Raw genomic sequence first — 14126 nt, 5'->3', positions numbered from 1 at the left:
ACTCTGAAAAACACACAAACCAGAAATGACAACAGTAGAAATAATATAATAGATAATAATAATACATAAGAAAAAACAAGATCTTTACATAATGTATTCATTTTGCTGTAAAAGTATGTGTTAGTAAGGTGTGTGTGTGTGTCCTGCCATTGATCTATCCAAGGTGTCTTCTTGTAGCGGAGACAGAGAAAATAGCTCCACAACATGGTCAATAGTAGCTATGACATGGAAGTTTTTTCATTTCACATCCCCAGCTCCTCAGTCAGCTTGCCAGCAAAGTGTTGGCAGTTCATTTTGTGAACAGCTGTTGTGCATTAATGCATTTTTTAAAAGAAACTTAATGAAACGGCAGGTTTCATTTAAGTATCTAAATAACAATCTCTGTGATCATGATGATTTAGTATTTTTTTTAAGCGTTTGATTTTTTAGAAATATATTCTCCAATCAATCATTTTACATACATTTTTGACAGAGCAAGATTTTTTGCCTGTTATCCTAGGGTTTAGTCTACAGTGTTTTCCATATAAACTAAGATTGCACAGATTTAAAATATATATACATATATATACATATATACAGTATATATATATATTTATTTTTTTCCTCTTGCAAATAAAAAGTTGAAAAGCCATAAAATCACTCAATATACCTTACACAGTCTGGTGTGACCATTAACTTATTCTGGCTAATGTTAGCTGAGATTACAGAGTTGGTTTGCTGACTTTAACTATTCTATAACTGTGCTACTGTTATGTTACATTTTAACATAGCTGTTTTATTAGTGTTATCACAAGAGTAAAACAAGTCTTTTAAGCAACTTCATCTTTATAAAATGAAATTCAGTGCAATACTGCAATGACAACTTGTAACCTCAAAGGCAGATGTTTAGCAAAATAGTTATTTATTAGAGTTCTAGAGAATAGTTTGAATTTATTTGTCTACACAAGGCATTCCCTCTGAGGAGGACTTCTTAAGGGAAATAGTCAACACTTCTAAAGCAAATTGAAGTGAAGAGGATTTGGTTGAAATGGATATTATATTATTATATGACCAGTTGCATGTATGATATATATGACTTATGTAAATGTGGTTCAGCATACACAAAAAAAGCTAATTTTGTTGTGGATTTGTTTAGAACACAGGTGACCTAATTTGCACTTTACAGACCTTGTTTTAGGTCAATCTATTAAATTTGGCAGTTGCATTATACCACTGAAATCTTTCTCATCACATCAAAAGGTTTGCAGCATGTGAATAAGATTGCTCAAGATGTTTTTCTAAAATAGAAGTTTATAAAATGTAACTACTTGTCAGAGCTATGGAAGTTTTGGATACAACATTATGCCTGCAAGAACTCTGACTGGTCAGCTTGGGTTGCCTTTGTTTTCTCATTAAGTTCCATTATTAATAGTGAAGACAACATCTTGCAAGCTGAAGGAAGGATATATAATCATTTTCAGTAACACAACCCTGCAAACTTTCTGCTTGCTATAGTCAATAGTCTATCACAGCAAGTGGACTGCTGTTTGGCAAGCATGGCACAACAAAGCCCCAGATTCTGAGGAAGGGATCTACATGACCCATTTCTTGTGTTTCTTCTTCTTTCTCAATGTCATCTAAACCTTTGACTTTTTAAGTTATAGGTGTCAGACAAACTACTAGCTAAACCAAATTGAAATCCTGCACATGCATCCTGTGCACCAGCAAAATAAACATTTGGTGACAAATACAGCCTGAGACCACAGAGATCTTTAATGAAGGTTTTAGTGACCCAAACGTTGGACTTGTCAATAAATGCTTTAATGTCAGACTGTCCACCACTGACCTGATCTGACAGGGCATGTGTTTTTTCCTCTTGTCCCACCCATACGACAGGTCTTGTGAACAGCTTAGCAAGCATCCACCCAAATAATGAAAAAAAAGCATTACCTAATACATCCCTGAAGTGTTTAAGTGATTATTAAAAATATAGGAAGCTGTGATTGGTTGTGATTTGGCCTAAGGGGTGGGGTTTTCAAAAACACCATGTCAAGTCACATATAAATATGGCAACACAGTGGTACAGTTAGGGACTTTTCAGGTCAGACTGCTGTTGAACCATGGCAAAGCGCTGGAGTGCCACGTCTTTAGTGGCAATAGCCCTGTTAGGATGCTTATTTGGGACAGAGGTTGAAGCGCAGGGCTGGACGAAGTCTGGAACGAAGGGTTCTCCACCTCCTCAGGTACCACAGTCTCGTGAACCTGCTGTACCTCAGCCTCAGCCTGAGCCTCAATATCCTAACACGCCAAAGGTCTATCCTCAGCCTCAACCTGTGCCTCAGCCTCAGCCTCAGCCTCAATATCCTAATACGCCACAGGTGAGACCTGTACCTCAGCCTCAGCCTCAATATCCTAACACGCCAAAGGTCTATCCTCAGCCTCAACCTGTGCCTCAGCCTCAGCCTCAATATCCTAATACGCCACAGGTGAGACCTGTTCCTCAGCCTCAGCCTCAGCCTCAATATCCTAACACGCCAAAGGTCTATCCTCAGCCTCAACCTGTGCCTCAGCCTCAGCCCCAGCCTAAATATCCTAATACACCAAAGGTCTATCCTCAGCCTCAACCTGTGCCTCAGCCTCAGCCTCAATATCCTAATACGCCACAGGTGAGACCTGTACCTCAGCCTCAGCCTCAGCCTCAATATCCTAATATGCCAAAGGTCTATCCTAAGCCTCAACCTGTGCCTCAGCCTCAATATCCTAATACGCCACAGGTGAGACCTGTGCCTCAGCCTCAGCCTCAGCCTCAATATCCTAATACGCCACAGGTGAGACCTGTACCTCAGCCTCAGCCTCAGCCTCAATACCCTCAACCATCACATGATCAATCTCAGCTTCAGCCTAAATACCCTGAAACGCCACAGGTTCGACCTTGGCCTCAGCCTCAACCTGTGCCTCAGCCTCAGTATCCTAATACGCCAAAAGTCTATCCTCAGCCTCAACCTGTGCCTCAGCCTCAATATCCTAATACGCCAAAAGTCTATCCTCAGCCTCAACCTGTGCCTCAGCCTCAATATCCTAATACGCCAAAAGTCTATCCTCAGCCTCAACCTGTGCCTCAGCCTCAATATCCTAATACGCCAAAAGTCTATCCTCAGCCTCAGCCCCAGCCTAAATATCCTAATACGCCAAAGGTCTATCCTCAGCCTCAACCGGTGCCTCAGCCTCAGCCCCAGCCTAAATATCCTAATACGCCAAAGGTCTATCCTCAGCCTCAACCGGTGCCTCAGCCTCAGCCCCAGCCTAAATATCCTAATACGCCAAAGGTCTATCCTCAGCCTCAACCGGTGCCTCGGCCTCGGCCTCAGCCTCAGCCCCAGACTAAATATCCTAGTACGCCAAAGGTCCAACCTCGTCCAGCACTAAAGTTTCCTCAATATCCTCAAGCACCAAAGTTTGGTGGATATCCTCGAGCATTTCCTGATTCTCTGCAAGAACCACAGGCCCCTAAACAGTTTGAGCCGGAGCGAACATCACCGCCAGTGTTCCCTGGCCCTGCCCAGTCTTGTGATGTGACAGAAAGCCAGAGAGTCCCATGTGGAGCTTTTGATATTTCTGCTTATGAATGTGAAGCGATTAGCTGCTGCTTTGACGGAAGACGGTGCTACTTTGGAAAAGCAGGTGGGTTTTTTACAAAGCTGTGATTATTAGAGTTATAGTCTAACTTCGTTATTAGGGCACATTAGCATCGTGGCCCTGGCAATGGCAAAGCTGATCAATGACAGACAAATATTGGATGAATTGTTGTGTAATTGTTGAATGATATTTAAGATCCTGAGAGGATGAATGCTAATGACCAATACCTGCAAAAAGGTAATTCCCATTAGCTTTAGCTATACTTTAATTGGTGCTAGTTACCATATTTCAGTGTACAGACATGCTAAACTAAGATGGTGAACATTAGCGTGTTTAAATTGTCATTTTGAGCAATTTAGCAATCTGATGTTAGCATTTTGCTCTTGGCACAGCTAAAGCAAATCCTCAAATAGTTACTAAATTTGGCTGTGGACTTTTTACATTTTCCTTTGGTCAATAATATCAAATCTTTCAACATATCAATGTCTGTTTTTGTGCCGCCAGTGACCGTCCAGTGCACCAAGGATGCCCAGTTCATTGTAGTAGTGGCCAGAGATGCCACCCTGCCCAACATTGACCTCGAGTCAATCTCACTGTTGGGACAAGGTCCAAGCTGTACACATGTTGACTCTAATTCAGAGTTTGCCATCTACCAATTTCCTGTAACTGGCTGTGGGTCGGTTGTTACAGTAAGAATTTGATTTTCTATTTTCCAAACAAAAAAGACAACTTTGAAAGATTATTATCCCACCTGACATTTTTTTTTGTTTGTTTTTGTACCTTTTGTAGGAGGAGCCTGGTGTTATCATCTATCAGAACAGGATGTCTTCCTCATTTGAAGTTGGAGTCGGGCCTCTTGGAGCCATTACCAGGGACAGCAGCTATGAGTATGTGATCATAAAAAAAAATGTTTTTGGGTCAAAATAAAAGCTCTCACCAAGTATAATGCCAGTTCTCTTTTTCAGCTTGCTCTTCCAGTGTAGGTACACCGGCATATCTGTTGAAACTGTGGTTGTAGAGGTACTGCCATTGCAAGATCCTCCTCTACCAGTTGCTGCTCTGGGACCCATCGATGTGTACCTGAGGTTGGGTAATGGACAATGCAGTACAAAGGGTTGTAATGAGGGTGAGTGTATGTTAGCCTGGCAGCATTTCTGTTTTTGTAGATAATTCCATAATGTTCATGCTAACTGGTATCTCTGCTCTCACAGTGAATGCAGCCTATACCTCATACTATACGGACTCAGACTACCCTGTGGGCTATGTTTTGAGGGACCCTGTGTACGTGGAGGTTTTTATCCTCGATAGGACAGATCCCAACCTTGTCCTGACTCTTGGTCGCTGTTGGACAACCACAAGCCCCAACCCTCACAGCCTGCCCCAGTGGGACCTTCTGATAGACGGGTAACTAAAAAAAAAAAAATTTAACTGTCCATTTTATTCCAACATGTACATTTTTTTCAGAGTTTGCAGGTCTGGTTATTTGAAATAGTGAATGGGGAAATTATTGCTATGAAAACATTGACTTCCTCCTGACCCATTTTAATTTCAGTGTCGTCACATCAACTTAATTTGCTCTCCATCCAGGTGTCCATACAGGGATGATCGCTACTTGTCCCAACTGGTCCCAGTTGATGCGTCCTCTGGTCTGGACTTCCCAAGTCACTTCAGACGTTTCATTTTCAAAATGTTTACCTTTGTGGACAATTCAATGGAGCCCCTGAGGGAACAGGTAATGAATTTATCGACAGCTGAGAAACCGATAACAAAATATTTTTGTATTGCTCTGCCAACACTGCTTGTTCCTTGTTCAGGTGTACATTCACTGCAGTACAGCTGTTTGCAGTGCTGCACCAGGTCGCAACTGTGAACCATCATGCTACAGGAAAGCAAGTAAGAAAAGTATATTTTCTTTAATCTGCAGAATTCAGGAGCAATATGCACTTAAATCTGACCATGTTTGTATTTGTGTCTGTAGAGAGAGCTGTCAAGGAGGAGCTCCAGGAGACGGCTGAGCCAAAGGCCGTGGTTTCTGTTGGACCTGTGATCATGGGTAGACCTGAGTAGTAAACAACTCAGTGTCAAGCTCAAGAATTTCACTGAGAACATTCATTAAAATATTTGGAACTTTAACATGGTTCATGTATCAGTGGCAAATGAAAATGACACTGTACGCATCAAGTCAGTGAGGTGCAGATTTAACTGCTAATTTGAGGCTGTATTTAGTGGTGAAATTGTATTGAATTACATTATATTCAAAGTGTTTCTAATGTTTGTCAGCCCTCATTTTTACATAATGGAAGCAAAAAGATAATTGGAATCTCTCTATATGATTAAATTCAACACAATGCCACAACTTAATACAGTATCAAAAATAAACTTATAGTTAAATCAACTCCTATCTTATTTTTGTTGTGTTTCTGTCGAACAGAAAAGAAAAGAAAAGAAAAGCATTTTAGATTAACAGAGATATTACATGGATTGGACTGCTTTAAAAGAGTTAATTAGAAGTTATTTAGAATGAACAGGGGATACAAAAAGGGGAAGAAACTGTATTGCATGAACTTTTGACTGCACTTTTTGGGTAATCTGTGACTTTAAAATAAACGTGTACTGTTTGCATTGGACCATGTTCCCAAAATAATATAAAAAATGTCAATAAAACAATTCATTTCATTCACAAAATGATTTTTTTGTCAAATATTTACTGTAAATGAGTCATAAGTGTTTCAATGGACCTAACTGTATTAATTTCATTAAGTTCCTGACATCTCATCAGGGAGTATGAACAGTATTTGTCAACAAACACACAAAGTGTAGACCACCAATAAAAGGTATAATATTGACAAATCAAAACATTTTTGATGGATACAATTTATTTTGTACAGTGTTAAGGGATCCTTTATATAGAGTAAGTTATACAGTGCTACCACTATTTAAAAATACATGTTAAATACGTGTACGTACAGTATATAAATTCAAAATTGTACTTTTAGTGGTGAAACTGCAGAGTTTCAGCAGAATGTGAGTGAAATTGTCAAAAGTAAAAGTACTAATAAAGTTCAATTATCACTACATTGATAAGCATCACAGACAGCTGTGGACACTACACACCAGAATGTTTAATAAACTGTGGGGTCACATTTTTAGTTTTAGTTATTTTAATTTTTGATTAAAGGCCATTATACCAGTGTGCTAGTGAGACAGCTATTTATCATTACACAGGGTTTGGAGGGTGTTGTCTTTTTCCTTGCCTTTCCAAAACCTAAAGAACAAGTACACAAGTGTAGGGAATGTATTAAAGAGTGGGGTTATCTGAAAACATATATTATTTGAATGCACAAAGAAATATGACAGTTAAGCAACCAAACAGAGTTATGGAACAGTTACAGAGTTTTTTTTCCATGAAGTGCATATTTAAAACAGATTTTTTTCTTTTACAGAATCTCATTTTAAAATGAGTCCGCTGAAAAAATTAAAAATGTGACAGACTACCGATTTAAATATCTAACTCAGGGAGCTAACGTTACCTAAATTAGCTTGCTAGCTAGATAGCTACAAAGCAACAAATCTCAGATGATAAAATCAACGGTTGCCGACTGGAAAAGAGAAGCTGCTGTAATCTGCCTCTGTGTAAAATCAAAGCAGTGTTTGAAAATACTAAAAAATGTAATCAAGTCAATCTGCTAACGTTATCATGGTGAACTGCTATGTAGCTAGAATGTGACATCAGAAACAGTTACAGATACATAAATGTATCCATCATTACCACACCTTGTGAGTTTTGTATGTGTGCCATATAACTTATGTCTGTATGTTCGTCTGTGGACAGATATTTTATAACTGTGCAAGATACAAATTTACTGTCTTCAAATCTTCACTTTCACACAAACATCATTTGATGAATTACACAGTGAGGTATTCAGATTTTGAACAATAAAGACTGGTTGAATTGACTCAGTTAAATATCCTGGGTCTAGGGTGAAGTTACTTTGCTGCAAGTATTTACAAAACATCACAATATAATTGTTATTATCCTATGCCACTGTATAATTGGCAGTTTTTATAACTAGATGGGAAAAAAAAACCTTGGACCTTTTTCATGTGTCACGTTCCAAGCTACAACAATTATGTAACACTGAGCCATATCTAGAAAAGTCTTCCCAGACTTACAGATCCACTCTGCAGTGGTCATAGCTCTCTGTCCAGGAAAATGCAAAGTGGTTGTGACTCAGAGATTTATAGATTCCGAGAAAAGATCAATATATTCGCTATTGTGCACGAGCAAGATCAACATTTGGTGACAAATAAAGCCTGAGGCCACAAAGACCTTTATTAAAGGTTTTAGCGACCTTGTCAACAAAGGCTTTAATGTCAAACAGTCCTCCACCTCAGTGTCCTGATCTGACAGGGCATGTGTTTCACCCCCTCGTCCCACCCATACAACAGCTCAGTGAATCATCAATCACCTGAATAATGTTGCAAAACATTACATAATAGGAGCGCCGCATGCAGCACATAATCAGTTAAATTTCAGCTGAGGACATTTGTTTTTAATGTCACACACCTCCCTCTCTCCCAACAGTTCCTCCTGTCTGCCTTGAAACTGTCCAATAGAGGCAAAAGTCTCTAACGAATAATGACATGATACACCCCTGAAGCTTTTTAGTGGTTACTGAAAAGATAGGAAGCTGTGATCTGTGTTTTTTTGTTTGTTTTGTTTTTTATCTCTGAGGTGGGTTTTTAGTCGCATATAAATGTGGCAGCGCAGTGGTACACTTGGGGACCACTAACAAAATATTTTTGCATTGCTCTGCCAACACTGCTTGTTCCTTGTTCAGGTGTACATTCACTGCAGTACAGCTGTTTGCAGTGCTGCACCAGGTCGCAACTGTGAACCATCATGCTACAGGAAAGGAAGTAAGAAATGTATATTTTTTAATCTGCAGAATTCAGGAGCAATACGCTTTTAAATCTGACCATGTGTCTGTAGAGAGAGCTGTCAAGGACGAGGTCCAGGAGACGGCTGAGCCAAAGGTTGTGGTTTCTGTTGGACCTGTGATCATGAGCACACCTGAGGAGTAAACAGCACCGTGTTGGGCTGATAACATTTAGCAAAAGTTTTGGAATATTTACTTGGCTAATTCATGAGTGGTGTGAAATGAATTAAATGTAAAACTACTGTCTAAAAGAGCCAAAAACATGATGCCAGCAGATTGAAATGGAAGTGTTGAGGTCAAATCTGTATTAAGAGAATATTGGCTTTGATGTGATGTAAATACTCTGATTATGTTTGTGTATGTTTTATTTTTTCTTGTCATTGGCAGTGATAGTTAACTACTATAATAAATAATAGCAATTCCACTTTACCTTACCTTTTAAATATATTTTTAAAAATGTGTGTAATTTTACTAGTAGTTTCTGTGTCACCTGATGAGAAGACATACACATTATTGACCAGGCTCATAGTTTATCAATGAAATCTGAACATTTTAGAATAAAGCTTTATCCTTACTTTTGATGTTAAATGTGATCTTTATCATTTTAATGGTATCTAGCAATTTAAACATGGCATACATCTACTGCGATCAATTTTCTACAAAGATGTTATCGACTGGTCTAATCTTAATTTAAGAGTTAATTAAAGCTTTTTGGGGTCGAAAGAAATCCTTCCCTTACTGATGTAATCTACAGGCCATGGATGTTTTTGATTTGCAGAGACTGACATTTACATTTTTGTATCGGAAGCAAGTTAAGTCACTTTAAACTTCTGTAACAAATTTGTTTATGAGTTTATCTGGTTGCTTTTTCACCATTCATTCAGTTTTTTTCTTTATGTTCGCTTGTTTAACAGTTATGGTTACAGACTCTCTCCACCTCCCTACACTCATATTTTGAGGGTAATTAACTTGGAAAAAAAAGGGAGACAAAACACACAGGAAACAAAGTTTAAGATACATTTCAAACACATGGTTTTCACAAGACTTATTTTGTAACTGATGGAACACGATGCATACCAAACCTTCAGCAAAGGCTTTATTTATACATGTTCTTAATACAACATTGCCATTTTTCAATAAATTGTCATTGTTCAGGAAACTTCCAAACAGTCTGCAACACTGATTAACACTTTGAAACCTTCGTTTTGCATCATACAAAGCTTGAATAGCAGTTCAGAGTTGATTTACAATTGAAAAGGGAAAAATAAATTCTGGATGTAATGTCAAGAAATCCCAGCCATCGGATTTTTGTAAACACAGTGACCCTAAACAAGATAACGGAGCGTTAGCCGAGAACTTAACTCTCATGCTTTGGTTAAGAGGGAGAGATTTATGCCATTATTAAGATTCTGGGTCTAACGTGGCAGCTTGATGACATCACGTCACAGTAACTATGAAAATATAGATTTCGTTAAAAGAAGTGTCATGTAGATAATCAAAATACTCTTAGACTTTTATAATGACACAGTATTTATTGCAATAAGTCTGATTCTGCATCAAAAGACCAAGTTGCGTTCCACTGAGCTGAGGATATAACCACCAGAGGGCGATGTGACCGCAGAGGAAAATGTAAACTCACAAAGATTTCAAGTGGCAGAGATATCAAACTGGATCTTTGCCGTTCATCATTGATTGTCTTGCAAGTGTAATTTAAGTGCGTTTACCCTCTGAGCTTTCTCCTCTGGTACGGTCTGCGGTGAAAACAGTGCCGTGGCTTATCATCAAAAATGAAACATGGACTTTTTTTTTTTTAAAACAATTTCAGACACAGATCATAATATTATGGTGTGTTTTACCTTTAACAACAGAGCAGGAGAGTCTTTGTAGGTCCTTGCCACATACTCATATTAACCACCAATCACACAAAACAGAAACTTAAAGGACAAAAAATAAACAAACCACAGACCCCCTCACCAAAGTGTGTACACTACACTATTGAGTCCTCTGTTAGTCTTTTCCTGCTCATAAATGCTATAACAGGCAAACACAGTGCGAGCCATCCACACTCTTCCTCTCCACGTCAGTCAGACTTGTCCTTCTTTTTGCATCCTCCTATGGGAACTTTGCTGACCACTGCAGAGCCGACAGCAGTCACTCCTCCAGCTACGGCGCTCACTCCTCCGGCTACAGCGCTCACTCCTCCTTTGACCAGCCCCACTCCCATCCCAGGCACAGCGGCTACAGTGCTGACAGCGCTCTTGGTTAGGTCCAGACTTTTTCCTCCCACCCAGGTCACACCGCCCACCGTCGCTCCCACAGCTCCCTTGGTGACGCCGTACAAGCCCCCCGCCAACCTGCTGAACATGCCCGGCTGCGTCTGCGGGTGGTCCTTGTTGTTGTCTGATTTAAAACAACAAGAGCAATTTTAAGATTCAATATGTCACTGCCAAATAACAAAGGAGGGAAGAATAGCTCCAAACTACAGCTGCAACTAACAACAATTTACATTATCATTTAAGTTGATTACTTTCTAAATTAATCAATCGTTTTGTCTTTAAACATCAGAATTTAGTGAAACTGTCCATCGTGATTTCATAAAGCCAAATTCAATGTGTTCAAATAGCTACAGTACATTCAAATATAATCAGTTTAATTAAGCATTGCTCCCCACAACAGGACCTCAAAAGGACATTTTCAACTGACTTTACCTGTAGCTACTGGCTCATCATTGAGGTATGCAGGCATGTCCTCAGGCACCTCCTCGGCCTGACTCATCTCGCTGGGAAAATAAATGACACGTTTTACCAAAAGAGACAGTGACAGGTGATAAACATAAATACACAGCATAGACAAGTATATGGAAAGAGATTCTGTTTAAAATTAATGCTGCTGCCTTAAATAGTTTTTCCTCCTGCCATCCTTGTGTAATTTATGTTATGATGCAAACCCTGCTAGACTAGATCTGTGCCTGTGCTTGCTGTCACATATTTTTCTGTGTTTATTGCCGTCTGGTTAAAGAGCTTGTTTGTTTTACCTGGTGCGCCTCTGAGGTGCTTTAACTATCCCACAGAGATTGTGACATGTTTTTAAAAAGGCCTTATATTCAACAAACGGGCTGTGTCTTTTTTAGAAATGACAGTTTACAGAGAAAGCCTGAATGTCAACAGTAAGGAATGGGGCTGAAGTTTGCACACATGGTGCAAAGAAAATAGAGAAGCTTGCGTTGGGTGTGCTGCTGATCCTAAAAAACAGGGCAGACCTGTTCACAGAGCTGTACAACAAGTTAAAAGGGCCACTGTGTAGTTTTGGAGAAGAAATTCAAACTCAGAATTGTAACATTTACAGTATTAATGAGGCTGTAATACAACCTCAGATATATGTATCGTTTCCATAATTGAACAAACAAGCTGCGCTCAGAGGAAATTAAGGTCCCCAGAACACTGTTTGAAAGGTGGCAGGGTCCGCCAAATGTAAACAAAGTAAAACAGTATTACACCATGAAAGATAAGAGTTGTTTATTTAGTGGGTTTAGGCATACAAAAATAAAAGATGAAGATTTTTCTTCTCTGATTAAAATGTCTTCCCCAAAACTACATAATGCACCTTTAAAATAGTAAACAAAGGACAGACTTACTGAACTTAAAAACAAGTATTGAAGTAGCTACTGTTAAGAGTCCTTGTCTTCTGGACTTTATGAATACAAACTACAGGTTTAAAAGACTGAACATCATCTCACCTACATGACTGAACTCTTCTGACTGGGTTGTAAATAATAAAAAAGGCCTCGTCAGTGATGCTTTGTTAAGAAGTCATTAAAATCCACTCAGACAAAGGACTTGTTTACACAGCCATCGCGTTTATGGAGCTAAAAGATAAACTCACCTCAGCTCACCTGGCAGGTAAACACCACTACCTCCCTGTGTATCCTGGTTAGCTTAGTTAAACTTGTGCTAAGTGTCGGTAGCTAACTTTAGGTTTGTTGCGTCGACTCAAGCTAGCCTGCATTTTCAACACGACCGTCGCGGATGCTCGGTTAAAAGTACGTAAAACTGCGCAGCTCAACTCGTGAGAAATGTTGCCGCCTCACTTTTAAAAAGCATAAATTAGTGAACTTTTAGTTGATTATCGCGTCCGTGTGGTTGTTTTGTCCGACATTTAAACGCCACAAACTGACGCTAGCTCTCCTGTGGAATCTTCTAGCTGACATCCACGAACAGACACGTCACCCCCGAAACACTAAACATCACTTTCACCGCTTTTCCTCGACTTTATTGTCCCTATTTTGTCGAAGTATCTCTGTAACATGTTTGTTTTAAGTGTTTAAAAGCTGTTACATCAGATAACACGGCTCACTTTTTTATTTTTTTGATCATAACTGAGGCTCGCGGACCTTCAGAAGTTCTCATGAAACAAACTGAACTAGCTAGCTTCTTTAGCATCTTTAGCTTCTTTAGCTCTTACCTTTGGGTTGTAGCGTCAGCAGACTGATCCGATGCACCGGTGATGTGTGTTTAAAACTTAACCGATCCGAATAATGTGCAGGCTCCCGGGGCTCTGCGGTGATGTAGCTGCTGCTGCTGGTGCTGCTGCTGGTTTAGGCTGACTTGTCTGACTGTGTTTTTGGGGGAGGACCTCCGTCTCCACCCATAATAACACACAGAGGTACACACTGTCCGCACAGTGGAGCTCCAGCTGCTGGCTGTAAAAAAACACACACACACACACACACACGCATGCGAGTTAAAAGTGTCTGGATTCAATGTTAGTTCACGCAAACAAAAAGGGGATTTTATTTCCTTTTAATTCAGATATTACTGGTGATATTGCTGTTCCTTGCTGCTCAGAGATGATCGCAGGGTGTGGTGATGAATGAGGGGACATAAATAAGAGATAAGCTGGAGGTTTGTTTGTGTAACTTTGGCGGGAGAGGAAACTGATCAAAACAGCCCAAAAACAGCCTCCTCGCGACGACGTGGAAGTGACGTAGCCTCCGTTCAAAATCCTCGAAGATCGTCTCTTTTATCAAGAGATGTCACGTCACAGTTAGAAACAACGCACCAGAATCAAGCACCGCCCTGCACATTGTGACCTGCCGAGGTCCATAGCTCTTAATATCATTATGTTTTATGTATAAGTTCCCCCAAATGTGTCTGTAATAACTGAATAGACACATACAGTTTGTGTAGAGGTCTCCATTAATTTAATTTAGCAGACAAAGTTATTTAATGTATTCACATTGACTCAACATGGCAAAGAATTAAATGTGACACAATGCATGGGATGGGAAATTCACGTGTAATCAAAATACTAAAATTAATTAATTAATTTAGTTGTTATGTAGTTGCCCATTAATTTTCTGTCAGTCAACCAAATGGTTTCAGCTGTATTTGTATATGCACTGATGGGTAGTTTAATTTATAATGTGTCAAATTGCCTAACAAGTAACCACAGCTGTCAGATAACTCAGTCATAATTACTTATATGTTTAAACACCTTATCGACGATTAATAATTAATAATAACATTTATAAGGTGTTTAAAGACCTTATCAGCAGGAGATCTGTGCCAACAT

At 39.4% G+C, this 14126-nt stretch overlaps 2 protein-coding genes across 3 annotated transcripts; one reads left to right on the top strand and one right to left on the bottom strand.

Annotated features, from left to right (window-relative positions):
• The first annotated feature begins 935 nt into the window (after nucleotides 1-935).
• Nucleotides 936-6303, top strand: LOC141001704 (uncharacterized). The gene is made up of 8 exons (XM_073472862.1): nucleotides 936-3660; nucleotides 4120-4304; nucleotides 4405-4502; nucleotides 4581-4741; nucleotides 4827-5019; nucleotides 5203-5347; nucleotides 5430-5508; nucleotides 5594-6303. The coding sequence occupies exons 1-8, from the start codon at nucleotides 2100-2102 to the stop codon at nucleotides 5680-5682; spliced, it is 2511 nt and encodes an 836-aa protein (XP_073328963.1). The 5' UTR covers nucleotides 936-2099; the 3' UTR covers nucleotides 5683-6303.
• Nucleotides 6304-9637: 3334 nt separating this feature from the next.
• Nucleotides 9638-13331, bottom strand: tmem263 (transmembrane protein 263). Of its 2 annotated transcripts, none has more exons than XM_073472094.1 (3): nucleotides 13017-13331; nucleotides 11264-11334; nucleotides 9638-10955 (listed from the first exon to the last, which is right to left on the bottom strand). In XM_073472094.1, exons 2-3 carry the CDS (start codon nucleotides 11328-11330, stop codon nucleotides 10636-10638), a joined length of 387 nt encoding a protein of 128 aa, XP_073328195.1. In that variant the 5' UTR covers nucleotides 11331-11334; nucleotides 13017-13331; the 3' UTR covers nucleotides 9638-10635. The 2 variants fall into 2 exon arrangements, with proteins under 2 accessions (XP_073328195.1, XP_073328196.1); XM_073472095.1 differs by lacking the exon at nucleotides 13017-13331 and adding an exon at nucleotides 12438-12869.
• Nucleotides 13332-14126: the final 795 nt, after the last annotated feature.

The sequence above is a fragment of the Pagrus major genome, chromosome 8 (genome assembly GCF_040436345.1).
Source record: "Pagrus major chromosome 8, Pma_NU_1.0".
Lineage (NCBI taxonomy): Eukaryota > Metazoa > Chordata > Actinopteri > Spariformes > Sparidae > Pagrus > Pagrus major.
This window is presented reverse-complemented; position numbering and strand designations above follow the sequence as displayed.

Bases quoted from the DNA above. Each gene is read 5' to 3' on its own strand.
- tmem263 (XM_073472094.1), bottom strand. From the start codon at position 11,330: ATGAGTCAGGCCGAGGAGGTGCCTGAGGACATGCCTGCATACCTCAAT. The intron at 10,956-11,263 runs GTAAAGTCAGTT...GTTTTAAATCAG, and splicing joins TGATGAGCCAGTAGCTACAG to ACAACAACAAGGACCACCCG.
- LOC141001704 (XM_073472862.1), top strand. From the start codon at position 2,100: ATGGCAAAGCGCTGGAGTGCCACGTCTTTAGTGGCAATAGCCCTGTTA. The intron at 4,305-4,404 runs GTAAGAATTTGA...TACCTTTTGTAG, and splicing joins GCTGTGGGTCGGTTGTTACA to GAGGAGCCTGGTGTTATCAT. The intron at 5,509-5,593 runs GTAAGAAAAGTA...TTGTGTCTGTAG, and splicing joins ATCATGCTACAGGAAAGCAA to AGAGAGCTGTCAAGGAGGAG.